Here is a 26,320-nt window from a genome sequence, read left to right as displayed (position 1 = left end):
AATCCATATCTCAGAGTCTTGAAAAATTTTAATTTTTTGTCTAACTTTTTGTCAGAGCTAAGCCTACCCATTTTGCTTTTACCCCATAATGTGGCTGACAGCTCAGGCCAAGAGTAGAAGGTTGGCTCTACCATTCTCCTGTTTGCTTGTCTGCTGCTTCTTTGCAGGAACCTCCTATTGCCACTCATTCATTTAGTGAGGAAGAGTTGAACTGAACCAAATTTTAAAGAGTATAAGCACTATTGCTGCAGTGATCTGCTCCTACCCTCTCTGTTTACCACCTTCAGTGCCTCCTCACCACCTTCAGAATGAATGAATGAATAAATAAATAAATAAATAAATAAATAAATATCCAAGCCTCAAACCTGGCAAGCTATGTTGTCTGCTCCCTCACATGCACCTGGGTGCTAGCCTTTCCAAATCACTTGCAGCCTCCGTTCAATTTCCCAATGAATGATCACAGAATAAATTGATATATATGAATTTAAATCAAATGCACAGAAGATAGCCACTCATGCAAATTCATATACACTTTGTCAAGGACAGCACAGAGAAGGGGTTCCACTTACTTGTAAGATAACCTTCTTACACAAAATGATGGCAAAAACTAAGCAAACATTCCTTAAAGGTGCCTGAAACTGTAGAGTTCAGGGTAGGGACAAAGGAGTCCTTCTCCTAAGTAAGGAGTCTGTACCAACCATAGTGTAATCTGTCTCTTCTGACTTAGCATGGATGTATTAATGACAGTCCCCCAACAATCAGCCTTGACCACCTTTCCCTCAGATGTGTGATCTTTAAAGCCTTATAATGGTTTAAGTATGGTTCCTATTATCCCTTAGAACAAGACTATTTATCTGATACACAACTTTACTTTTCAGATGAACATCTGTGGCAAAATACAATTCTGTTACCCAGACATTTCTTTTTTAGCCAAACCTTTAAAAACTCATCTATTCTGTAAAGTAGGTATATTTATATTCCTCTTTTCCTTAAGGGATGGAGGAGGGAAATGGAGTAGTCATATGCATTCAGCTCACCAGTTATTAATGTTGTGGATTACATTCTCTGTGGATTATAAGGGGTGTGTTTTTCATTCTGGGCCAACACTGACCGAAGTACCTGGGGAATAAAAACTCATTTTAAAATTAGCCCAAGCAAAAATAAATAAGGAGGGAAGAAAATGCATTGTTAAAAAGAATAATATGAAGCAGGTGAAAACCAGATAATACGGTTTTGATCAATCACTGCTTTGGATTGTCTTTTCCCTGCTTTCTCTGCTATTTGCATGCATAATTGAATGTTGCCTACTCCATGAAAAGAACACTTATGAGAAAATATTGCTATCAAGATGACCAAGAATGGTTAAATGTGTGCTTTACTAAAACTTCAAGGACCCCTTGTAGGAAATCTCTCCTGTTTGTGCCCACTGAGAGTTCAGGTCTGGTTCACCTCTCCTGGATAGCTGATGGACCTTCTAGGTAATGAGTTAGTTCTCCATATCTCAGTGCATCCCTATTAGGGATCCCTAATAGTATTTTCTTATGAAATGCCCTCAGCCATTCACAGTTCCTAGGAGATCCAAAAGTGACATTTCTTAACACTCATATTTACTTTTTATTTACTCCTCCTTTCTCTTATTCATCCTTTGGAAAGTATTCTGAAGATGTGGTCTCTTTTTCCTTTTCCAAATATATAATGACCTAAACCTTTAGCTCCTTGGTAACCTCTGTTTGGGAGTATCTTCATCTCTTACCTTTGTTGTCACTGGAGTGATAGCATCTGAGTTAGCTCAAGCGAAGAAGATAACATTAATTTTATACACTTCCAAAAGAATGAGAAGACTGTACATGATGTCGACACAGCTATTGGGATGACTTATTTATTAAAATGTAAGGTTTATAGTACAGATAAAAGAAAATTGTTTGATGGCAACTTCTTCTGTGGTAGAACATCCAATAGCTCAGGCCTGTATTTAGTGGAGTAATACCCAGAAAGCCTTTTCTTCCCTGCCTTGTTAAGTAGTACTATGTATCAGAACATCAACAAATCTTGTAAAATAATACCTTGAGGTGTCTCATTCTAGAAGCCATCTTTAGGAGCCAATCAAGCTCAGTGAACTGCTCCAGCGAAAGTTCTAACTTTCCAGTGAGTTCTTTGCTGGGCTTCTGTTGATAAGCTATTGACCTGAGGGGCAGAGGGCATCCTGGTTTTTTGTTCACCACTGGAAGTTTCAATGTATTCAGAGACACTCCTTAAGAAGGACAGAAAATGCCTTCTTTTACTCTTTTTGTGATAATGTTAATTACTAGGACCTTGAACTCCACGCAAAATAAGTGAAAATTGGTCTTCTACAACTCCCTACACAGGAAGGTTACTCAGCAGATTTCACTACAACCAAATTGCTTTCTCCTCCCTTACATATTTTCCATTTTTTAATCTAGACTTACAGATGCAGTCATTGAAAAAAAAAAAAAACAACTAGCCTTTGGGCCTAATGTATTTTTTTTATTAATGATTTTTTTTAAATGGAACCTACATTGGCCTGACTTCCTTTTGTCTGAATAAAAGCTTTAGCACAGTATAAAAGGGTTGCATGTGCTGAAATGTTGCCCAAGGATATGTGTTATTATTCCTCCCCCCTTGACCAGCAGGGTCTCCGTTCTCTTTCCCTTTCAGCCTTTTGTTTGAACAGATGGGATTGGGGAAGCAGGGAAAGAAAGCCATTCTGTTCTCATTAACTCTCCCCATACACAAACACAAACCCGGGCTTCAGGGACTCTGAAACGGGATGGCTCCCACTCTATTGCCATTGAGACCCAATGTACTAAGATACAAAGGACTCCAGGCCAGAGGACTCACATCACCATTTCAATAAGGCCGACAACCAGTGAAATTACGTTTATATATGGTTTTATAAATGCATTCACAAAAATATGTGCCTATATCTTATACAACAGAAGCAAACATTATACGTATAGAGAAATCAATCTATTATATATACTATATGTAGTATAGTACTTTCAGAAATTTGTCACGTATGGTGATATCTTGAGCACAAATATATTTGTGATGAAAGATACTGGTATTCTGTGAATTATAAAATCCTCTCCCCCTTTATCATGTCTTCTCTCTATACAACAGAGCTTAAATATATTGAGAATGGTGGGGTTTTCCTATATCATGCTTTCTTGTTCAATTTTGATGTAAAAATTATCATTAAGGTTTCTAGTTTGGATGGTCTTGTTTGTTACAACTCTTGACCAAAAAACACAAAAATTTTAAAATATGGTCCAAATACTGACAGCTCTCTCTTTAGGGAGAGAGAATAAAAATAAAAAACTTAAATAAAAATATCTTGAGAGAAAGTGAAAGGCTTTACAGAACTAGATGAGGGTGTTTCCCCCTTGGTGAGCTAATTCTGGGAAGTGCTATCTTTTGTTCTGGATGCTGGATTAGAAAGTGGTCTGGCCTATCTGTTAGATCATATTTGCCTTTAAATCTCCGTCCATCCTCATTATTATGATGAGGGTACTGAGGCAAAGATAAACAGAGCCTGCAAAGATGTCTTCTCATAGCCAGATGCTACCACCTGAGCTTTTGCCTCCATGAGCCCCGAGTCTCAGGGGGGCAAGGAAAAAAGGAACACTGCCCAGGAACAGATGCATTTATATTTCATAGCACATTCATACATTTAGAGTGCAGTCCCAGAGGAGTGGGATGCTACTTTTATTCTTCTAGGACTTCCAATGGTGTGAAATACGTAGAATAAAACTGAAATGGATAAAACTATGGAGATAGTTAAAAGATCAGTGGATTTCTGGGGGTTGGGAAGAAGGAGAGAGGAGTACATGGAATACAGAGGGTTTTTAGGGCAGTGAAAATATTCCACAAGATATCATAATGATGGATATGTGTCATTATACATTTGTCAAAACCCACAGAACGTGCACCACCAAGAGTAAGCCCTAATGTAAACTATAGGTTTTGGGTGATAATGACATGTCAATGTAGATTCTTGACTATAACAAATGTAGCACTCTGGCAGGGGATGCTGATAGTAGGGGAGGCTGTGTGTGTGAGGGCAGAAGGTAAGTGGGAAATCTTTACACTGTCCTCTCGTTTTTTTTGTTTTTGTTTTTGTTTTGTCCTCTCACAGTTTTGCTCTGAACCTAAAACTTCTTTTTTAAAAAAGTCTATTTTTGTGAAAAGAAAATAAAAGAAAAAAGAAAAGAAAAAAAAGAAAAGAAAAGGATTCTGTGGTATCTCTCTTGGAGGAATTCCCCTAAACACAGGGGAATATTTGTGTCAAAAATTAAACATTTCTACATGATAAACAGTCCTTTGCAGTTCTATGAAATATTTCCTTGGAGTTTGTTATGAACACAAATTAGCCAGTTTACTTTTTTAGACCCAAAGAAATTGAAGCACAAAATACTCTAAGCCTGAGTTTGTGATCAAAAAGAGAAAGCAGGTAGAATCTGTATTATTCATTGGTAATTGCTAACTCATGACCACAGGATCCAAAAGAACCTGTTGAAAATAAAGCATTTTGTCAACTATCCAGATCACATCAAAATATGCTGATATTTAATATCCTGTTAGATAGAAAAAAAACTCTGCTGTATACCATAATTGTTTCCTGCTGTATACAGAAAACAGAGATTTAGACTCTAACTAGAAAATCTTAGAGTGTCTTTCAGGATTTTTATTTTCAAAATCGGTTCAGATCGACTAGGCTGAGGACAGAGGAAGAGGACTATAAATTGGCCAAACAACTGCAGGGAAAAAAGGCCAGTGATAAAAGGCAGCCAGTCCCAAGGGGAGTTGCCTAGCAGGGCGCTGCAGGGGTCAGCACTGGCTTTAGTCCTATTTAATATTTTTATTACCAATCTGAGGGGGGAGGGGAGGTGGAATAAAAATGAAATCTGCAGATGGCTACTCATTATGGAGGATTTGCAGACCCCAGGAAGAGCAGGAATGAAATTCAGAGGTTCATTTGGAAAGGTGGTCAGAAAAGGACAAAGGAGGCTGAAAGCAGCAGCGAGATGGGGAATCCCTAGGCAGTGACTCCACTGCAGCAGGTGAAAGGCATCTCGGGCTGCAGGAATTCTGAGAGCAGCCTGGCAGCAGTCAAGTTTCACCCCACACATTTTGGGTGTTTGACCTGGCAAGGTAAAGGTCTGTGACACTGACTTTAGAGTGCTGAATCTAGTTACAAGAGGACAAAGGAAATTTAAGTTAGGATCTCTCTCATCTCTGCCTTCATAACTGCAGGTGCTCCTGCTGAGGGGTGACTGAAGGCACACGGATGATTGAAAAGACCAGTATGCAAGCAGCTCCATGCCATTCTTTGATGTGCACCCACAGCCCTCTGTCCTCAGAGCCTGTCACCCTGGGCAGGTTGGCTCCTTAGATGTACAGTTAGCACAAAGCCTTTCTTCAGGAATAGCTACCCACCAACCTGGCCTCCCTTTGCCAGTGGCCCATTCAATTTTTGAAGTGGTACTCCTGAAAGTTCTGCAAGCCTTCCTTATTTGCTCAACAAAGAAGTCATCATCAACTCAAGAGATCTCCCCTTTGCTCTGAACCCTCTGTGGCTCCCCACCGCCTGTAGGAAATTGGCATTCCTTAGCCTGGGATTCTGGCTCTCCCCTAAAGACCATCTAGGTTTCTGCACTGTCCCTGGAGTCAGACTGATAGGCTTCAAACAGCCTGACTCACCAAATGCCCATTGTTCCAACTACCAATTACCAGGCACTTTCAACTACCAAATAGGGATGAAAACAGCAGCTGCCTCATAGTGTTCTAAGGGTCAAATGAAGTAAACATACATGAAATGCCTACATCATGTCTGGTATACCATAAGTGCTCAAGGGTTGCCAGCCACAGCTTTTTGTTTGACAATTATTCACAATCTATCCCCAATAACCACTTTATAAAATAACCTTTAAAGACAATCTTCTTTAATTTATGGCATGCATTTTATCTTCCAAAAATTGATATTTCTAAGACAAATATTTAACCTACCATATAAAAGTATATTTTTCCTATGGAAGCTTGATGACCTGCTCTGTGTTTGGACAGGTGTCGAAGTCTGTAGTGTTGCCTGCCTCATTGTGGACTAGCCTGTCATAGAGCATTCTTGGCTCTCTGGTCTCAGTCCAGCCATCTAGCCTCCCATCTTTCCCCTGCTTCCCCAGGCCTCTCACAGGCACATCCTGCCTTGGTCCAACACCCAGCCCCAGTCACCCATGTTGCTTGTTCCCCCACCTCACACAGCTAAGGGTTTCATGCCTCTGTGTATCACTCACAATGCCCTCTCTGTCCTGCCACTACTTCCTCATTTGGAAACAAAATCTCAAGTATTCTCTTTAAGGCCCAATCAAGATGGTACCTCTTCTGTGAAGCCTTCCCAGAACTACTCTGCTCCATCCCATCTCTGAGGAAATGAGTCTCTTCTTCTGGGTGCCCACTCTTATGACTCCCAATATCCTGCATATCTGTCTCCATCTCGATTGTAAGGGCTCCCCAGGGTCAGAACCATGTCTTACTCAACCTATATTCAAGTTCCTGGCACAACAGCCCTCAACAAATATTTGTCGAGTGGTTTATTAAACTTGTTAAATTAATGAGTGGAAGTTGTTCCAGCTAGAGAAAGGAAAGAAGCCCCAAGAAATCGAAGGATCACCTAGGAAAGGGGTACACCGGTAGAGGTAGAGGTAGAGAGAGAGAGAGAGAGAGAGAGAGAGAGAGAACAAACTTGGTCTATCCACTAGGACCCCCTGCTGGAGAAATTGAGTGCAAGTAGCTCTGAAATTAACCTTGGGACTGGGAGCCCTTTCCCCATGGGAACTGGGTCTGGGTTAGCCACAGAGAAGTGTTGGAAGTGAGGCTCCAAAATGCAATTTCACAGTTGGAGCCACCTCCCTTCTCCAGCGTGGCAGCAGCACGTCTGTCCTGGGACAGGCACACAGACTGTGTAATCAGGCTCAGCTGGTAATCAGGGAGCTGCCAAACAGACGCGAGACTAAATTACCTCCCTGTCCCAGACAAAGTGGCCTTCTCGATGAGGGTTAAAACCAGTGATGGCGGAAAAAACAAAAGAAGGAAAGTGGCAGCTGCTACCAAACACCTGGCCAGTGGACAGCTCCCAACTCGTCCTTATTCACCCGCAGACCCTCTAAAGCCAGGGTTGCTTAATGAGGAACGGGCATTTCAGACCAAAGGTATTTGGTGCCAAAGTCATCGTTAGAAGAGGAAAACAATTTATGCCCATAATAACAACAAAAGGGGCAGAACCAATTTCCTGTCAACAGTTTGCCAATGGCAGCCCGAGGAAACTTGAATGAAACAATGCGTCTCAGTTTCCCTCTTTTGGAATTGAGAGGAATGCACCCTCACACTCAAGATTCAGATGATGAGATCTTTTTGGAAAAGAAGACTCTATTACTATTCCTGCATGTGTGTGTCCTTGGGAGGGCTGGAAGGGACCTTGTAATTATAGTCAGAACCATGTAAGTTCATGAGCTGAGAGATACAAAGGGCTAGAGAAAGGAAGGAAAACCCAGAACTCAAATAAATGACCTAGGAAAGGGGCACTTCTGAGGCTTGGAAAGAGAATGAGGCTGCTTTATTCAATTTGTAGTTACTAAGAACTCTGTGTCCCAGGTCCTTGCTATGCACTGAGCATGCGGTGGTGGGCAAATCAACCATAAACTTCATGCCTTCATGAAGCTTACAGGTGGGGGTGGGGTGGGGCAAACTGCCATTAAACAAATCTTCCCAAAAGTAAATGTCAAACTGCATCTCTAAGTGCAATGAAGAAGCAGCAAGCTATAGGAGTGGCCATGGGGGACTGGATCCAGTCGGGTAAGGTCCCTGAGAAAGTGGTATCAGAGGGGAGAGATGAGGGGACAGGTGGGGTCCATTCCATGTGGAAGGGAAGGATGAGCATTCCAAGCTGCTTGGACAGGTGGGCAAAAAAGGCTTTTGTAATTGCAGGTAGGTCTCATGATTCACTCAATCAATTATTGTCTGATTCAAACATTGTATACTATAGGTCTATAGCATAGGGCCAGGTTAGCTGCAAGGCAAGGCTGCTTTCTACTATGGAGGTGGATGATGAAGCAGAGGGTCTTCCCGAGTAGGATGGTAAACTTCACCTTCTACAGGGGCCAAGGGAGGTCTTGTGTTTCACTCAGCTGTTTGGCTAATCTGAACAAGGTCAAGATGTTCTGCTACAGCTCGTGGGTAGCAGACACTGAAATGGGCAGGAGTTACTCCAAGGAAGGGATTTTAGACAGGGCCTATAACGTTACATCATCTGTATCAGGCATCTATTGCCATAATGATCCTGAAAAACAAGTGAGCCCAGCAGTCAGTGCATTACCACACCAGCATTTATGCTCATGCTCACAGTCTACAGTTTTTCTGTAATTTAGCTGATCTAGAATGGGCTACCTGGGAGGTAGCCCAGATTGTGGGTCAGCTAGGCAGGGCACCTGTCTTCATGTTGGGCTCAAGCCCACTCCGTGTGTCATTCTAGGATCCAGGCTGAAGAGGCAGGGCTACCCTCAAGGCATGTTCTTGTCATGGCAGATCACTGGATACAAAAACAAGACATTCAAGAACATTTAAGGCATCTGTTTGTGTCATGTCCATAAACATTCCAGTGGTCAAAGAAAGTCATATGACCAAAATCAACATTAATGAGACAAAGATGTATATTCCACCCATAGTGGGAAAGGGTAGGAAATGAATATTTGCTGACCAATAATGCAAATTATTATTCTATCCTTAAGACCAGCATGTGATTATCTTAGGATCAGAAACTGGTGCTCTGGAAACTCGCTATTTGTATTGTCTGCTATTATTTCCTTTTTGTTCTCCCTTAGTATTTAGTTAAATTCTTTTTGAAAATGTCAGATTGTCTCAGCTGTGTTATGAATAACTGAGGGAGACACTTTTGTCTACCCTTGCACCTGAGTTTTAAATGGAAACTGATGTACTCCAGGGGGAGTATTCCAAGTGGGAGGTGAAACTCATGGGAACAGTTTCTAAGAATTCTTGTTCAGTAGCCACCGCCACCCCTTGCATGAGTTCTCCTTCCAGCATTCTTCTCTGCTCACTCTATGGAGGACTCTGGGTTTGACTTCATAAAAAAACAGTTTCAGTGTGTACATGTGTCAGGATACAGCATAGTAGACACAATGTGCTACCCATCCTAAACCAAGTTGCTTCCAGCTGACTTGCCATCAGCAAAACAAGCCTCCATAATACAGTCAGTTACTCTAACCATCAAGACAAGACTCTACACATCAGATTTCAGGCATGTCTTCATCTCTAGTCAGGCAGGGCAAGCAAAGTTGACCAATACTCTTATTTTAGAAAGTGAAACTCTGAAAAGTTATAAACACGTCCATGCTCTTTCTGAGAGAAGGTGCTGGAGGTAGTCAGGATCTGTCACTAAAACCCAAAATGCAGATCCAACCTCTGTGTCACAGAGAGTAGCCAGACCCTCTCCTCATTCTTCCTTACAGCCAGTGGTTCCGATTTGCAAGAGTGTTCCCCAAAATTTAATGGGCTGAGGAATCACTTGGGGAGGTTTGTTAAAATGCAGATTCTGATTCAATGGGCCTGGGGTGAGCTTAGAGTCTGCATTTCAAACAAGTTCCCAGGTTCTGACACTGCTGCTCCATCAACCACACTTTGAGCAGCAAGGGATATGGAAACCAAGCTCTGTTCCTTCTAGGAAATGAAGGGAATAAAACTGCCACTTTAGGTATATGAAAATATCAAAGTATGGGGCAACCTTTGTTAGACTTTGGAGGACTGGCTGCATATGGTTTCCAATCAAATCAGGGGAAAAGGGAAAAGTTATATAGAAGCTGATTTAGGCTTAATACTGATTCATTTAGCCTCAACCAACTGATTTAAACTAAATCCGGCTATAAAGAACTTATAACCACAGTTGTCTACCACTGAAATGGCTATTTCCGAAGTACAACACTTCCATCTCTGAAGGTGCTGGTGAATGGGTGAAGAGACTACTGATGAGAGAGGGTAGAGAAGACTCCAGCTGGGTGCAGAATATGATCAGAAGACCACTAACCTTTGAGCTCTTGGTCTGTAATTAGATTGCATATGTGGTTTCTATACAAAGTATGATTCTTTCTAATTTGTGATTTATCTTTTTTTGTTGTGAAATGCTCAGAAATGAAAGATGCTATAAAGCAAAACAGCCAATGGGAATGAATTCTAATCCCCTCTTCCCTCACAGACTTTGTCTTCCTAGGCAGTCACAGGTTTCTTAGGAATGGTGGGGGGCAGATGTGAAACTCTTACATACTGACCTCAAGGTACTGGCTTTGGAAGAATTCACGGGGTAATACAGAAACAAAGTATGAGAGACCCAGCAAGTCAGACAGGAGACAGTGCCCACCTGGGAACCCGAGCCTGTGGGCTCCAGTGCTAAGCCTGCCACCTGGACAGCTGTATGCCTTGGAGAGGCCATTGCCCTCGCTTTTCCTATAAGGGGATGAGAGATCTAGACTCCATCCCTTTACTTTGTTTTCCTGTCTTCTAAGTCATGGAGCCTTCTGTCAAATGAAATCTAAAGAGGAACCTAACATAAAAAGCAAAGCTGCTCTCATTGGGGCAGAGGGCCTGAACTTCTCTATAGGCCCCTCAACACTCCATGAAGCATTTCTATGGGAGCCAACAGCTGCAAAGACAGTGTGCAAACCAAAGCAAATCTCTGCCCTAGATGACCTCAAAGGTCCTTCCTGTTCCAAGGCTGCAGGAATCGCCTCATCTGCAAGAGTACCCTCTAAGACTGTGTAAAAGTTTGGAACTAAGCCTCTCCTAGCAGTAGGACACCTGTCTGTGAAAGGCGTGGACTTCCCTTTTTGCTCTTATACACTCAAATTCAGGTTTTCACAGATACATGATAAAATCCTGAGCATGGGGTACTGTTCACTGATCTTTGGTTGCAAGGGACAGAAAATAAATTTGATCCCGGTTAGGCAAAAAAAGGAAAACGTGTTGGCTCACACGTCTAACGTTAAGAAGCACAGGAGGAGCTGATCTAAAGTCAACTAGAACTAAAGACTCAAAACTACTCTTTCCCTTCCTTCTGTCTTTGCTTCTGTTTATGTGTTGATTCCATTATCACTTCCCAAGTGATAAGCATCAGCTCTGGTCATTCTTCAAGCTTAGTAACTAGAAAAGGGTGAAACGGCCACTGAGACACCATGTCCAGTTAAAAAAATATATCAAAGGGAGGGCTCTGCCTGGACCATCCTGGGCTGGGCATCCCTCACTGGGACCCACTGCTACAGACACTGTCTGCATACAGACAACAGCACGGTGTCCTCTGTGGTGGGCAGAATCCACTGGAGCCACACGTTACGTGCGGCTGTTATGAAAATGAGGGGAAAGAGGAAGGGAAAGAAAAACAGCAGATGTCCACTGTACCTGCCATCCCAAGCCTTCCTCAGTGTGGTCCAGTGTGTGTTCAAGCATTACTGCTCATTAAAGCTGCATACAGCCTTCACTCCAACCAGACCAGACTGTCTCTTGCCTTTTGCTTTGTCTCCCTTGCCTTGACATGCCCTTTTCTCCCTTCTCTGCTGGTCTCCAGGCTCTCTATTCTTCAAGGGTTAGTTCAAATCCAAACTCCCCCAGAAAGGCCTCTTCTTCCATCTTGTATATTCTTTCCTTTGCAGGAGAAAGGATCTTCTGTCTGTACATTCACTGGTGTGTTGCCAATGTTTAAAAACCACTCTCCTGAAAAACAAAGAATCAGACAAAACCCCTGATTTTTAATTTGTCAACGTCCGTGGTATATACACTCCTTCCATGGTCAGTTTCCTGCTCTCAGCGTGATGGTCACCGAAAGCAGAGTTGGAAAGAAGTGTGCAACACGGCATCATTGCATAGAATTCCTAGCATACAGATCCAACAGACCCAAATAATCTCAAGAGCATATACATTAGTAAAGTGCAATAAATAATTACAAAGTTTATGAGTTTTGAGTATTTATTAGCTTTATCTTTAATGTAAATTCGTATCATTTTAAAATACTGGCAGTGTTTTAAAATCATCTCATAAAATTCTTAGAAAATTAATAGCTACTGTTTTAACTTTCCTAGGATCTCATTTCAGTAGGATCACATAGTAGGTAGTCTTTTGTTTCTGGCTTCTTTCATTAAGCCTAATACTTTTGAGGTTTATTCATGCTATTGCATGTTACTTTTTATTGATGAAGGATAGTCCATCACATGAATAATACCATAAAGTTGAAGTTATTCGTGATTTTGGTTTGTTTCTGGTTTTTGGCTATTATGCATAAAGTTGCTGTAAACATTTGTAGACAGGTCTTTTTATGGACAGGAGTATTCACCTGTCTTGGATAAATATGTAGGACATTGTTCTGTTGTAACAGTAAGTGTACATTTTACTTTAAAAGGAACCACATAAATGTTTTTCTAAGTGAGCTTATTATTTTGCATGAATATCAGAAAGGTAGAAGAACTCCACTTGCTCCCTGTGCTGTTGAACACTTAGTGTGATCAGTCTTTCTAATTTTAGACATTCTAGTGGGCAGTGTAGTGATAGCTTAATCTGATCTTGATATGTATTTCTCTAATGACTAGTGATGTTAAGGATCCTTTTATGTGTTTACTTGCCATTCATCTACCTTCTTTGGTGCAGTGTCAATTCAAATCTTTTGCTCAATTACCAATTGAGTTGTTTTATTATTGAGCTATAAGAATTATTTATATATTCTAGATGCAAATTATTTATTAGATGTACATTTTGTCAAAATATTCTCCCAGTCTGCGGCTCTCATTTTCTTAATATTATCTGCGCCCAACCCAAAGTCACAAATATTTTCTCCCACATAACAAAAACTACTATTTTTTTTAGCTCTTATATTTAAGTCTGTTTAATTTTTGTGTATCATATCAAGTAAGATTTGAGGTCCATTTCTTACATACGAATATCCAATTTTTCTAATGCTATATTTTTAAAAAGTCTTTGTTTTTTAGAATAGTTTTAGGTTCACAGCAAAACTGAGGGGAGGGTACAGATATTTTCCACATACCCCCTGCCCCCACACAGGCATAACCTCTCCAATTATCAACTTTCCCCACTACAGTGGCACATTTATTATAATTGCCAAACTTAAACTGACACATCATAATCACCTCAAGTCCATAGTTTACACTGGGATTCACCTTTGGTGGGTACATTCTGTGGGTTTGGACAGGTATACCATAACATGTATCCATAACATGTACCATAACATGTATTATGGCAGCATATAGAATATTTTCACTGCCCTGAAAATCCTCTACTCTACCTATTTATCTCTCTTCTAACTCCTAATCTTTTTATTTACTGTCTTTTCCAATGTCTGATCTACTTTTTTTTTGTCTGATCTACTTTTAATCCCATTTAGTGTATTTTTATTTCAGATAGTTTATTTTTCATGTCTAGAAGTTCCATTTGTGTTTTCTTAGTGGGACCTACTCTCGTCACTTAGACATTTAAATTATTTGACTGGTCCTATCGGTGTTTAATAAGGCCATGGGATTTCTCAGAATAACCTACCAAATAATAGGGAGTTTGAAATATATAAATGTAGGGGCACCTGGGTGGCTCAGTCACTTAAATGTCTGCCTTCAGCTCAGGTCATGATCCCAGGGTCCTGAAATTGAGCCTCAGGGTCAGGCTCCCAGCTCAACAGGGAAACTGCTTCCCTCTCTCCCTCTGCCTCTCCCCCAATTTGTGCGTTCTCTCTTAGCTCACTCTCTCTCAAGAAAATAAATAAATAAAATATTTAAGAATATATATAGACGTGGATTATTAGTTGTATCACTTTGGGAAAGTCACTTAATTTCTCTGAGTTTAAGAATGATCATCTAGAAAAATAAAAGAATCATCATCTATAAAATTGAACTGAATGTTAATGTTAACTGAATGGGCAGGAATTTGTTGGAGCAGCAAACAGGTGGAAGAGGTATTTGTGGCCATGAGGCCCCTCTCTTAAGTTCTATAACATCACTGCTTTGGAAGCTGGTTTTAGCTATGAGTCAGAGGGAGGATTAGGAGTCCCTCTGCTCTTGGAAGGAGTGGAAGAGGAGGAATATTACTAAATACTACAAGCCCAGACCATACGTTGTAAGGTACAGTAGCTGTTCCCAGAACACAACTGAGATGATGATCTAGAGGATGTCATTCCTGCTCTTCAGAGGCCAGAAGTCTCAGGACTGTGGAGGGAGGATAATGAGGGAGTTTCAGGGAATGGGTGGCTCCTACCATAGAACCCAGCAAACAGGATGGGCATAAAGAGGAATCAAAGGATCGTATTCAAGCATGACCCCAGAAAAGGTAAAAGAATCAAGCAAGCTGTGACCACTTGTCTTGGGACAGTTAAGGACAGAGTGTCTTTCCTGATCTAAACTTATCCTGCAGCCCATGAGGCAAGGAGACAGAGCTATAAAGAGTAACAAGCCATATAGCTGAGGCTGGAGACACAGGCCAAGCCAGTGCTCACGTACCACACAAGGGATGAATTCTTCAGGTTCTGTGAGCACGGTTAGGATCACTGCTACTTAAGTCACAAAGACCAAAATGCTGGATAACATCCAGAGAGAGGGACTCTCGGTCAGCACATCGGCAGCAATCTTTCGGTCTAGTCTAGGAGCCCAGGTTTTTTCAGCTTCAGCACTAGTGATATTCTGGGATCAGACAATTCCTTATTGTGGGGAACTGTCTTGTGCACTGTAGAAAGTTTCATGCATCACTGACTTGTATCCACTAGGTGCCAGTAACACGCCAATCCCCTCCCCCTGACTTGTGACAACTGAAATGTTTTCAGGCATGGCCAAATGTCTCCTGGGTTGTCAGGTCGCCCTCAGATGAGAACTACTGATCTGGCCTTCTGGACTTACACCTTAGAAAAACTGATGGCACTAGCAATAATATTTCCTGACACCAGAGCTCAGTGTGAAATACAGGGACCTCTGCTCAAAATCCAGTATTTATGTTGGTTTAGTTACAGCTGTGAAGCAAAAAGCCATTTATATAAAAATCTGCCTCAAGCATTTAAAAGAAGGTAGTGGCTAATTACGCACACTCCAGAGCATGAATCCCAGGGCTCGGACTCCAGCTTCCCCACTTATTACTGTGTGGCATTGGGCAAGGAAATTTCGTCTTTGTGCCTCAGTTTATCTGTAAATTGTGGATAATCACAGGGACTACTTCACAAGGTATCTGAGAATATATATTTGTTGTTGTATGTAACACACTCAGGAGGACAGCATTTGGCAAATGGTGAGCCCTAAAGATGATCTATTTTAGCACTTCTCAGGGAGATTGCAACAATGTTCCAAGGGTACATGTGTTCATGACATTAATGCCACTAAGACTTCTTTCTTTTTTAAGTCTCCAAAATACTAACTTAAATATCTTGCCACTTACAACTACTTGAGAGCCTCCAATTAAATATGAGTATACATGGCCTTGAGTGGGGTCAGATAGGCCAGCTCCTGACTCAGACACTCAGATTATCACTCAGCTGCCACAGTGGTTTTGGCTACTGCAGAGCTTTCAATTATCTTTATTCTCAGTCATCATGTTTTCTAACCTGTGCCTATAACACGCTCTTGTACAAAGACAAAAAAATACAAGGAACACTGGTGCTGAAACACAAGAGGATGCATATGAAATTAACTAATTCTACGACTACGTCTGGAAATGATCTTCCTAAATCCATGAGTTTACTTTATCCAACCCAAATCCTAATTCACATATCCAGATACCGCCAACATTTCTAAAGTCAGTATCCAAAATATACTATTATAGTGAATTTAGCCTTTTATTTATTGGGAATAAAGAGACCCTTCACCCCTGCGTTGTGTTATTTGTCCCAAAGAGCTTACAAACAGCCTGACGCCCATTCAGGTAGACACTGATTGCTTCCTCCTACTGCTCTGACTTTGACTCCTTCCTGGTATCCAGGGCTTCAGAGGAAGCTGACTCCATCAGTCTCAGTGATTCAGTGTAAATGCATCCCTTGGACTCTGGTTTTCAGAGTAGACCTGATTTTAGCTTAAGAGATTGGGGAAGATGGTTGTTGGTGGTTTCTGGGGGGAACAGTACTCACAACTGTCTTCCTGGAAGTGGAAGAAGAAGCCTGGAGCCAGGAGTTGTTTGCAGTCAACTATCAACCACCAGGCATAAGCCAATCATACGATAAGTGTTTAAGACAAGAGAAGGCAGAAGAGATGAAAACAAAAGAGATCCTGATGACACTGTCAAGCAGATGAATTATATCAATCCTACTGCCCTCCCCACTTCCAATAAAATGAGCTAAGCCAGCCTGCATTAGGTTTTTGTTACTTGAATCCTAACAAAATTTTACTGCTATACCTTTAGCTTCCCTATTTAGAAATAAACTTAAAAATTATAAGAACTAAATTAGAGATAAATGCAATCTATGAGAATGATCAACATTATATCATAAGAGCAGTTTTTATTTGGCTTGTATAGTCCATACTAAATTTCAATTTTCCAAGACTTTTGCTTCCAGTCAAAATGGAGCCAGCTTAACCCTTGTCTTTAAAACAATAAAAACTAATCCAGAAAAACACTTGAAATAAGTTTTTGAAATACTATACATTAGGCAATGAAAGAGTGTGATCCCTGAGATATAGGAAGCCAATGATGTAAGTCCTACAACTGCCCCAACACAAGGCCTGCAGAGAGCTTCTAGATGGTAGACAGGAAAGGATAACCATAGCAGAGTCCCTGCACTGAGGAAAAGGAGCTGAGGGCCCAGGGAGTCCAAAGAGGCTAAAGCTCACAAGCCATAGCAGCCGAAAAGAGAGCTGCACAGAGAGGCAGCCATGAAAATCACAGAGGGCCCTCCTTGAGTACCGAGCAGCATAGTGATGAAGGTATCTGTGTCAGGGAACTACATGAGACTAGGCAAAAGAGCAATCCAAAAGGATCATACTAGGGGGAATGGTACCCACTGCTCATATATGGTCTAAGAAGGCCTGTTTCCACTAGCCAAACTGAAAAACCTTGTAATTTGTGAGGCATTGGGTAGACTGCTCAGAAGACTCTTGCCTCAAGAATAGAGAATAATTAGTCTTAGGTCAATTACTGCTCTGTTCCCGCCAAAAAATTATCTTAACTTTGAGACCAGAATGGAGACTAAACTTCCTCCAACCTCAAATTAATTTCATCACAAAGTTCAAGAAGATCTATAAAAATTTTAAAAACACAGCACCCAATTAGATAAAATTCACAAAGTCTGGCATCTATTTAAATATTATCAGGAATTCAAAAAAGCAGAAAAATAAGACTCATAATAATGACAATAATAATAATTGAAACTGACTCAGAATGGACACAGATATCAGAATTAGCAGACAAGGAAACTAAGATAATTATTATTCCATGTGTTTGAAAAATTAATTTAAGGAAGATACAAAAAGATCTAAATCAGACTTTCAGAAATGAAAGTATTAATATCTAAAATGAAAAATACACTGGCTGGGATTAACAAATCCTATACATTGAAAAAGAACAGATTACTGAACTTGAAGATATAGCAATATAAGCTATCCAAAATGAAACGAGGAAAGAAAAAAGAATCTTAGAAAATGGAAAGAGCATCAGTGAGCTGTAAGGCAAGCCCAAGTGACTCTGTATAACTGGAGTTCTTCAGAGTGGAAGATACAAGAAAAATATCTGAAGAGATCGTGGTCTAATCTAACAAATTACATGAAAACTGCAAACCCAAAGTTCCAAGAAGTTCAACAAACCCCAAGCACCGGGAACATGAAAAAAACTCTATCACCAAATCATTAAACCAAGGCACATCAGAATATAATTGCATAAAACTAAGCATTAAAAGATCATCCTAAGCACAGCCTAAGGGAAAAAGGAAAATAGTGTACAATGGAACAAAGATAAGGATGATAGAATTGCTTGTGGGGCACAACACAAGCAAGATGACAGCAGAACAACTTTGAGGTACTGAAAAAAAACCATTAGCCTAGAACTTTTATCCACTGAAAAATATCTTTCAAAAACAAAAGCAAAATGAAAACATTTTAAGACAGGCAAAAGCTAAAACAATGGTTATCAACTGAGCCGTACCACAAGAAATGATAAAGGGAGTCCTTTGGGCAGAAGGAAAAATGCCGATTGGGCAATCTGGATGTTCACAAAGCAGTGCAGACCAATATCCTTCATGAACAAAGCTGCAAAAATTTTAAACAAAATTTCAGTACATTTAATTCAAAATTTATAAAAAAGGCAGTATATCATGACTAAATGGGGTTTATCTTAGAAATCCAAATTAACTTTGAAAAATTAGTCAGTTGGGCTGCCCTGGTGGCACAGCGGTTTAGCGCCGCCTGCAGCCAGGGGTGTGATCCTGGAGACCCTGGATCGAGTCCCACATGGGGCTCCCAGCATGGAGCCTGCTTCTCCCTCTGCCTGTGTCTCTGCCTCTCTCTCTCTCTCTCTCTCTCTCTCTCTCTGTCTCAATAAATAAAAATAAAATCTTTAAAAAAAAGAAAAATTAGTCAATTTGGTAATTCACCACATCAACAAAGTAAAAAAGAAAAACCATATGGTCATTTCAATAGATGAAGAAAAAGTATATTCAGTCCTCTTTCCAAAAAATAAAATCAAAATCCATTTCTGATGAAAATTCTCAGCCAATTAGGAAAAAAAATGAACTTCTTCCACCTAATAAAGAAAATCTATAAAAAATCTACAGCTACTGTCATACCTAGTAATGAAAGACTGAATTCTTTTCTCAGAAGATCAGAGACAAGACAAGGGTATCCATCTCACCATGCCTATCCACACTGTACTGAAAGCTCTAGTCAGTGCAATAAAGCAAGTGAAAGAAACAGATGGCATCTAAATTTCAAATAAAGAAATATTCTCTTTGCAGATGACACGCCTGTAGAAAATGGAGAGGAATCCACAAAAAAGCTCCTAGAAATGCATAACGGAGTTTAGCAAGTTTATAGGATACAAGATCAATATACAAAAATCAAGGGTATCTCTATGTACATCAACAAAAAAACAGAAATCAAAATTTTAATTTTATCATTTTAATCATCAAAAATATGAAATAGTTCCAGATAAATTGACAAAAGATAAGAGACATGTATACTGAAAACTACAAAACACTGCTGAAATGAAATTAAAGACCTATATCTAAGGAGAGATAGACTTTAATCATGTTCCAGAAAACTCAGTATTGTAAAGATGTCAATTCTCCCCAAATTGATTTATACATTCAACACAATGTATAAATATATAACTTGATGAGCTCATTCTAAAGTTCACATGGAAATGAAAAGGCCTTAGAAAAGACAAAAAAACTTGAAAGAGGAGAAGAAAGATGGAAGGTAAATATTACCTGATTTCAAGACTTTCAAAGCTACAGCAATCAAGTCTATGCAGTATTGACATTTAAAAAGATAAATAGATCAAATGAACAAAATAGAGAATCCAGAAATAGACTTACAGGTATACAGATAACTAATTTTTGACAATGGTATGAAGGCAAATCAGCGGGTAGTTTTTTCAAGAAGTGGTGCAAAACCAGTTGGATATTCTTACACACACCACCACCACCACCATCACCAAATTTGATCCAAACTTCACACCATATTACAAATTAACTCAAATCACAGGTCTAAATTTAGTATTCACAGATTTATGTGTGAAAATAACCCAAACGTCTACAAATAGGGAATGGATAAACACACTGTGCATACTGATACAATGTAATTCTAATTGGCAATAAAAATGAATGAATTATATACAATAACAGGCTGAGTCTCAAAAGATAATTACACTGAGTGGCAGAAGCCAAATTAAAAAAAAAAAGGAGTAGGTAATATCATTCCATACATTCTCATAAGAGACTGGTGCAGTCTACAAGCTGGACAGATGACAGTTTCAATTGCCTATCTTTTAATGGTTGAATAAACTTTGGAGGATCACTCAGTCTCTCTGATTCTCAGGAGCCCCCCCCCCCTTGTCAAATGGGGAAGATTAGGGACACCTGGGTGGCTCAGTGGTTGAGTGTCTGCCTTTAGCTCAGGACGTGATCCTGGGGTCCTGGGATCCAGTCCTGGACTGGGCTCCCAGTGGAGAGCCTGCTTCTCCCTCTGCGTATGTCTCTTGTGAATAAGCAAATAAAAATTTTTTTAAAGATTTTATTTATTTATTCATGAGAGACACACACACACGCAGAGAGAGAAAGAGAGAGAGAGAGAGAGAGAGGCAGAGACACAGGCTGAGGGAGAAGCAGCCTCCCTCAGGGAGGGAGCCGGATGTCGGAATGGATCCTGGGACTCCGGGATCAAGCCCTGGGCCAAAGGCAGGCACTAAGCTGCTGAGCCACCCAGGGATCCCAGCAAATAAAAATCTTAAAATAACAAACCCAAATGGGGATAACTATGCCTATAGTTAGTAACCTCCCAGTGCCTCATTTTACCCATCAGTTTGGTCAGGAAGTTCAAAGACTCTGACTTTATTTCCCAGCTTTTGGTAAAATTCAATGGGGATACTAAAATTAGCAACTTCATAGGGCTGGTAAGAAGAATAAATGTATTAAATTTGTAAGGTACTTTAGAGTAAGACCCCGCACCAATTAAGTGCTTCAAATTTATTTAATAAATATTTAATGAGAACTATGATAGGCCAGGCTAATTTTGAGGATTACCATAAACAGATGCTGTCCCTGCTCCTATAAGGCTCAGTCTAGCTTGGAGAAAAAGAAATCCCCAGGGTAGAGATGTTTCCAAGGAGAAGTACTATCTAGGGGGAGTAAGTCAGCCTGGGGGCTACACTGAAGCTTCCCTGAGGACGTGACATTAGTTAAAACCCGGACTTGTTAGTGGGAGAGCTTTGGGGCTCTTTCTGCTTGGTCCTGTTTGGGGTTTCCTGGTGCTGGGAGCAAGCTCCTGGGGCTGCCTGATATTCAGAGGCAAAAAGAAAGGATGGCCTTGGGGTTGCCAAGAGGCCTGTTCTGAGCGACTAGACAAAGCCTGAGGCCGGGGTGCACAGGGCTCTGGACACAAGCACCCCTGGGACTCTATACCAGGCCAGCAGGCTGACTCCCTGGGCCAATGGCCCAGACGGAGGGAAGAACGGGATCCCAGAAAGAAAGATGCCATACTCCGCTTCGTCCACGCGGTGGAGTATTTAAGCCAAAGAAGGGACCTCTGGAGACCGTGAAGCCCTAGTTGCTCCGATTGGCCCAGAGTCACCCCCATCCAACCCTCTTCCCGCAGGTGCAGGTAGGACACCAAACTTCTCAAACCTGTGGGCAGTGCCGAGACCTATCCTGGGAAGAGGAAGTCCTCTATAGGCGTTAACAGATGGGAATATTTTAGAGCCAGGAAGGGGCCAAGGGAGACTATGTGGGCCTGGCCCTTTTCCCCACGAATGACGGCCGTGCAGGCCAGGAGGTGAGCGAGGGGTGCTGACCAGCGCGGCCCAGCCGGGGCTGCCAGACCAGCCCAGAACCCAGGTCCCCGGGCCGCCTTTCACAGTCCCCTCTCTGAGGGCCCTCTGGGTCCCTCCGAAAGGGTCCCTGCCCTGTAGACCACCCCACCCCACCCCAGGATGTAAACTCAGTTGAGTTCAGATTAGCCACAAATCCCCAGTATGCAGCAGAGTGTCTGGTACATAGAAGACGCCCGATAAAAATATAATTAACAAGTAAGGGAAGACGATGACGTCAAGTCCTGATTGGTCTGTAAAATGAATTATTGTAAGGATTAAAATGAAATCAGTAAAAATTAAATAACGTATGCAAAATCACTATGCCACCTATGAAGAATTTAAAAAAAAAATGAAAGGGGTTAGGTCAAAGGACTGTATTTAGTGCCCACTCATAGGGTGGAGGACTGGAAATTGATAGCAAAAACAAGGGCCCTGCATTGTGACAATAATTAGCATATGTTTGTATTGATTTGTTTATTTTACTTCATCCTGTCCTGTTCAAGCAAAACAAAACAAGAATACGTGCTACATATGGGAACGATCCCATAAACTAGGATTGTGTGCGACACACAGTGACTGGGGCAGCAGCTAAACTGGGAGTGAACTGATTTGGTGGATACAAAGTTGACTCAAATTTCAGAAGCATTTCCCTGCTTATAAAATGAATTGATTAGGGCTGGTGAGCAAGAAAGCAAAGGAAAAACAAAGAGGAAAATAAAAGTAGCCAGAGAAATGGCTGGTACCTAAAAAGTAGACCATAGATGGTGAGAAAGCTGATTTCCAGGGCTGGGCTGTGAGGCCCCCAGTAGAGTCCAGGATCTGGGGACAGGAACTCTCCACACTGGAGTTTTTTTTTTGTTTTGTTTTGTTTTTTCTGTTAATACACAGTTCATCTCAAGCCAGACTTGAAGGTGAAACTTATATTTCAAAAATTTCTTTCTTTCTCTTGGTTATTTTTCATCCGTTTTGGTCAGGAAGTTCAAAGACTCTGACTTTATTTCCCAGCTTTTGGTAAAATTTTAAAAAACTTACATATTAAGAAAAGTAGGGCACATTCTAAATAAAGGGAACCCCGTGAGATTGAGACAATTGGAACAGTTTTCAGAACCTGACTTTGAAAAACACAAGACATATATGGTTTAACTTGGAAATCTTGTTCCCCTTAAATTTTCTAAAGAAAGCAGAGATCTCACATGTGGGCCAATGACATGGAAAGTTAACCATGTCTTAGGATGGCTATTTTTGTCTTCATCTTTAAAAACATAGAGAATTTGCCATTAGAAAGAATTGAAGGCTTTCACAGTTTCACTGATGGGTTCTCCAAGGTCCTGGCTTCCTGGACGTGAAGGTGTCCCGACAGACAGCAACTTGTCACACTGCCTCTCATCACAAGGCCCTCTGGCCTGGTCTCTCTTGAGAAGGATGACAAACTTCCCTTTTCCTTCGATCCTCTATAAATGTTGTGCATGACAGAGTCCTCACTCTTTCCAAAGCTGGTTTTCCAAGCCAAAGGAAGACAAAAATTTGGTCTGAATTCTAAGAGCCATAGATCACTCTAAAGAGTGGAAAGACATGACTAGACTATTCTTTGACCAGAAGAGATGGTTGAGGAGCCACTTAAGAAAAGGGATGTTTGCAGAGGAATTGCCCTGAGTCAGAGTTCAAGCAGCCAGGAGCACTGGGCTCCTGAGTCCTCACGTTGGCAGTCTCAAACAAGTTGCTAATCTTTCTGAATCTCAGCTCACCTGGAAAATGAGCACTAATCGCTTCTGCCCCAATTGTCTGCTGGATTCAAGGAGAAAATGGAACAGGAAAGGATTCACAAACTGTTATTGTTAGAAACTGACAAGTATTATAATAACCTATGTTCCACCATCTCCAGCCAAGAATGAAGTAAGAATGATAGCTACCATATCTGGGTACCTGCTTTGTACAATGATTTTCCATTTCTCTGTGCTAAACCTTACAATATGGTCATAATTATCCCCATTTGACAAGGGGGAACTGAGAACTGGAGAAAGTGAGTGACCCTCCAAAGTGCATTCAGCTAGTAAAAGGCAGAATGGGAATTAGAAGTCCCATCTGTCCAACTTCTAGGCTCTGTGTACCAGTCTGTTTTTAATGAAGAGGAAAGAAACAAAAACAATGTATTAGGGGCTCAGGTAAAAAAAAAAAAAATATATGACAGAGATGGTAGCAAAAAAAACGAAGAGGGTTTCTGAGGAAGGCTGCTGAACTTTTATGTAAAATACTTTTAAATTTCTTTTTTAAGATTTTATGTATTTATTTTAGAGAGAGAGAGGATGGGGAGGGGCAGAGGGAGAGGGAGAGAATCTCAAGGAGACTCCCACTGAGCATGGAGCTAGACATGGGGCTCAATCCCATGACCCTGAGATCACGACCTAGGCCAAAATCAAGAGTTGGAGGCTTACCCAACTGAGCCACTCAGGTGCCCCTGAAATTTATTTTAAAATAGGGATGGGTCATCCTGGTGTCAAGAGTGTTCAGGTGTGGGCAGGGGTAGAAGAAGAGGAAGTGTGGCCCTGGGTGGGCTGCCAGGAAGGGTGTCCCTCTATCCCTCGCCTGGTGCCTGGCAGAGCCGTGTGAGCATGCATGGCACGGGGCCAGCCCAGGCCCCGTTCCCAAGAAGAGAGGATGGGAGGCAGAGAAAGGCAGGTGCAGAACATAAAGTTCACCTCGGGGGCTGCACTTGGTTCGTGTGTGAGCAGTGAGGAGGTAGGGGACAAGCAGCCCACCAGGAGGGGACAGGCTGGATTCTCTCCCTATAGTAATTGAATGAATCCGAGGTCTGGGTGGCCCTGTGTCTGTGCACACATCTCCACTGGCTGTTCCACCACTGTCCCACCTCTCTCCCGTCTCATCTTCTCTTCCTCCTTTTTGAGCTTATTTCTCTTTCTTGACCTTGCTGGCCTCCTTATTTCTCATGCACACGTTCTCCGCTTTCCTTCCTACCTCCTCCCTTTCCACCACTCTGGCCGACTGTATCAGCGAATCCCTCAACAGTGTCATATCTAACTTTTTTATTCATTGCATGATTTATTTTTAGCCTGAAACAACTGCATCCTAAAAATGGAGTTCCTGATGAGACAGGGGCTGGGCCGAGCTATGCGAGGTATCTGGGGCTGGGCCGCCCAGCCTGGCCCTCAGTCTCCGCTCGCGTGTGTCCTGAGCCCACGCGCACTGCTAGGCGGAGCCCAGGCGGCGGTGGACAGTCGGTCCCCGGGCCCAGGAGGGACACAGGAGAGGGACCAAATCTGCTTCTCTGCTCCCCACTTCTCTCAACCAGTCCTCCGAGAGTCTTCAAGCCGCTTTCCTGCACTCAATCTTTCTGGGAAAGTAAAAGGAGACTTTTCCCAGATGAAGAGAACACACCTGTTCATCGCGGGGCTCTACCTGCTGGCCTCCTGCCGGGCAGAAGAGGGGCTCAACTTCCCCACGTATGATGGCAAAGACCGTGTGGTCAGTCTCACTGAGAAGAACTTCAAGCAGGTTTTGAAGAAATACGACGTGCTTTGCCTCTACTACCACGAGTCCGTGTCTTCAGACAAAGTCGCGCAGAAACAGTTCCAGCTGAAGGAAATCGTGCTCGAGGTAAGCAGGGAGGCACACGGACCACATTGGCCCAGTGACCGAGGCCTGGCCGGCGGCTGGGATGTGGGAACACGGGTGCAGAGGCTCTGTCCTGAAGGCCACCTGCATTTTAGTCTGGTTTGAATCTGAAGATACTCTTGCTGCAGAGCTGGGGTGTGTGAACAGCAAAGGGTGGGTCCCGCCTCCTAAAATGGGGACAATTAGATGTGCTGCATGATGCCTAGTTCTGATTGAAGCCTATCACATGACAGTCCCCTTGACTTTTCAAGGGCAATAGTCCCAAGCGACTAATTCTTCTGAGATGATGTTAAAACTATCATTGAAAAGCCTGGCTGAAATGCAATTCAGAGATTATTTGTGGGTTTCATTCTGGGGTGCTAACTCCCCCCTCTTGGCTCCCTGAATTTCCCCCCGCAATCCTGGAGACACAGGAGGTATTTGACCTTGCTTCTCTTTCCATGGGTCAGATGCAGAATATCACGAAGTGACCTTTGCCTCTTGTGATTTGGGGCCAGTCTACATTGCACGGGTGTGAAAATCGTTAGCTGCGAGTTCATTAACGGGATTTTTGTTTTGTTTTGTTTTACCTTCAGAAAGTTCTTGGTGTGCATTCAGGGCAGATGCTGAAGTCAGTTCTTATTTTATCTGCATTACATGGCCTGTTTGTAAGCCTGGCACGGGGGCCCATTCTCTAATCCTTGGTGAGTGCCCCAGGGCCGATTTCCGCAGTGCCTCCTGGACAGTTTAAGATTGCTTACACCTCAGGAGCACCTGTGAATGCTAGGAACTCTAGTTGTCACCAAGATCCCTTCTCAGCCCCATGCTCAGCCCAAGCACAAACCTGGGGGAAAGGACTATTTGAGAATTAACAGCAGCTCACGAACTAGCGTATCAGAAAGCTCAACTTAATTGAATACTTTGATAAACCAAGTGTCCATATATGAAAACATGTCCATTTGAATCCCCCAAAATAGATTCTAATAAATTCCATGAAAACCGTCTCCAATATAGTAAAACATTTTTGATGACTTGAAAAGTACTTAAAAATCCTTAGTATCTCCAGAGCATCATACAAACACCTACTTTCAGAGCACTTACGTATGGTGGGGTGGTTATTACAGAGAGCTGGGGCTGACGAAATGCTAAG

At 41.8% G+C, this 26,320-nt stretch overlaps 1 protein-coding gene across 1 annotated transcript in view; it reads left to right on the top strand.

Moving 5' to 3' along the window:
* The first annotated feature begins 24,613 nt into the window (after window positions 1-24,613).
* The window catches only part of CASQ2 (calsequestrin 2), a 65,404-nt gene continuing 63,697 nt past the window's right edge, over window positions 24,614-26,320 (top strand). Inside the window, exon 1 of the mRNA XM_025453415.3 lies at window positions 24,614-25,173. Coding sequence (XP_025309200.2) covers window positions 24,652-25,173 — 522 coding nt within the window. The 5' untranslated portion in view covers window positions 24,614-24,651. The remainder of the gene's footprint in view (window positions 25,174-26,320) is intronic.

Source organism: Canis lupus, chromosome 17, assembly GCF_003254725.2.
Source record: "Canis lupus dingo isolate Sandy chromosome 17, ASM325472v2, whole genome shotgun sequence".
Lineage (NCBI taxonomy): Eukaryota > Metazoa > Chordata > Mammalia > Carnivora > Canidae > Canis > Canis lupus.
The sequence above is the reverse complement of the archived record's forward strand: the minus strand, read 5'-3'. Positions and strand labels throughout refer to the sequence as shown.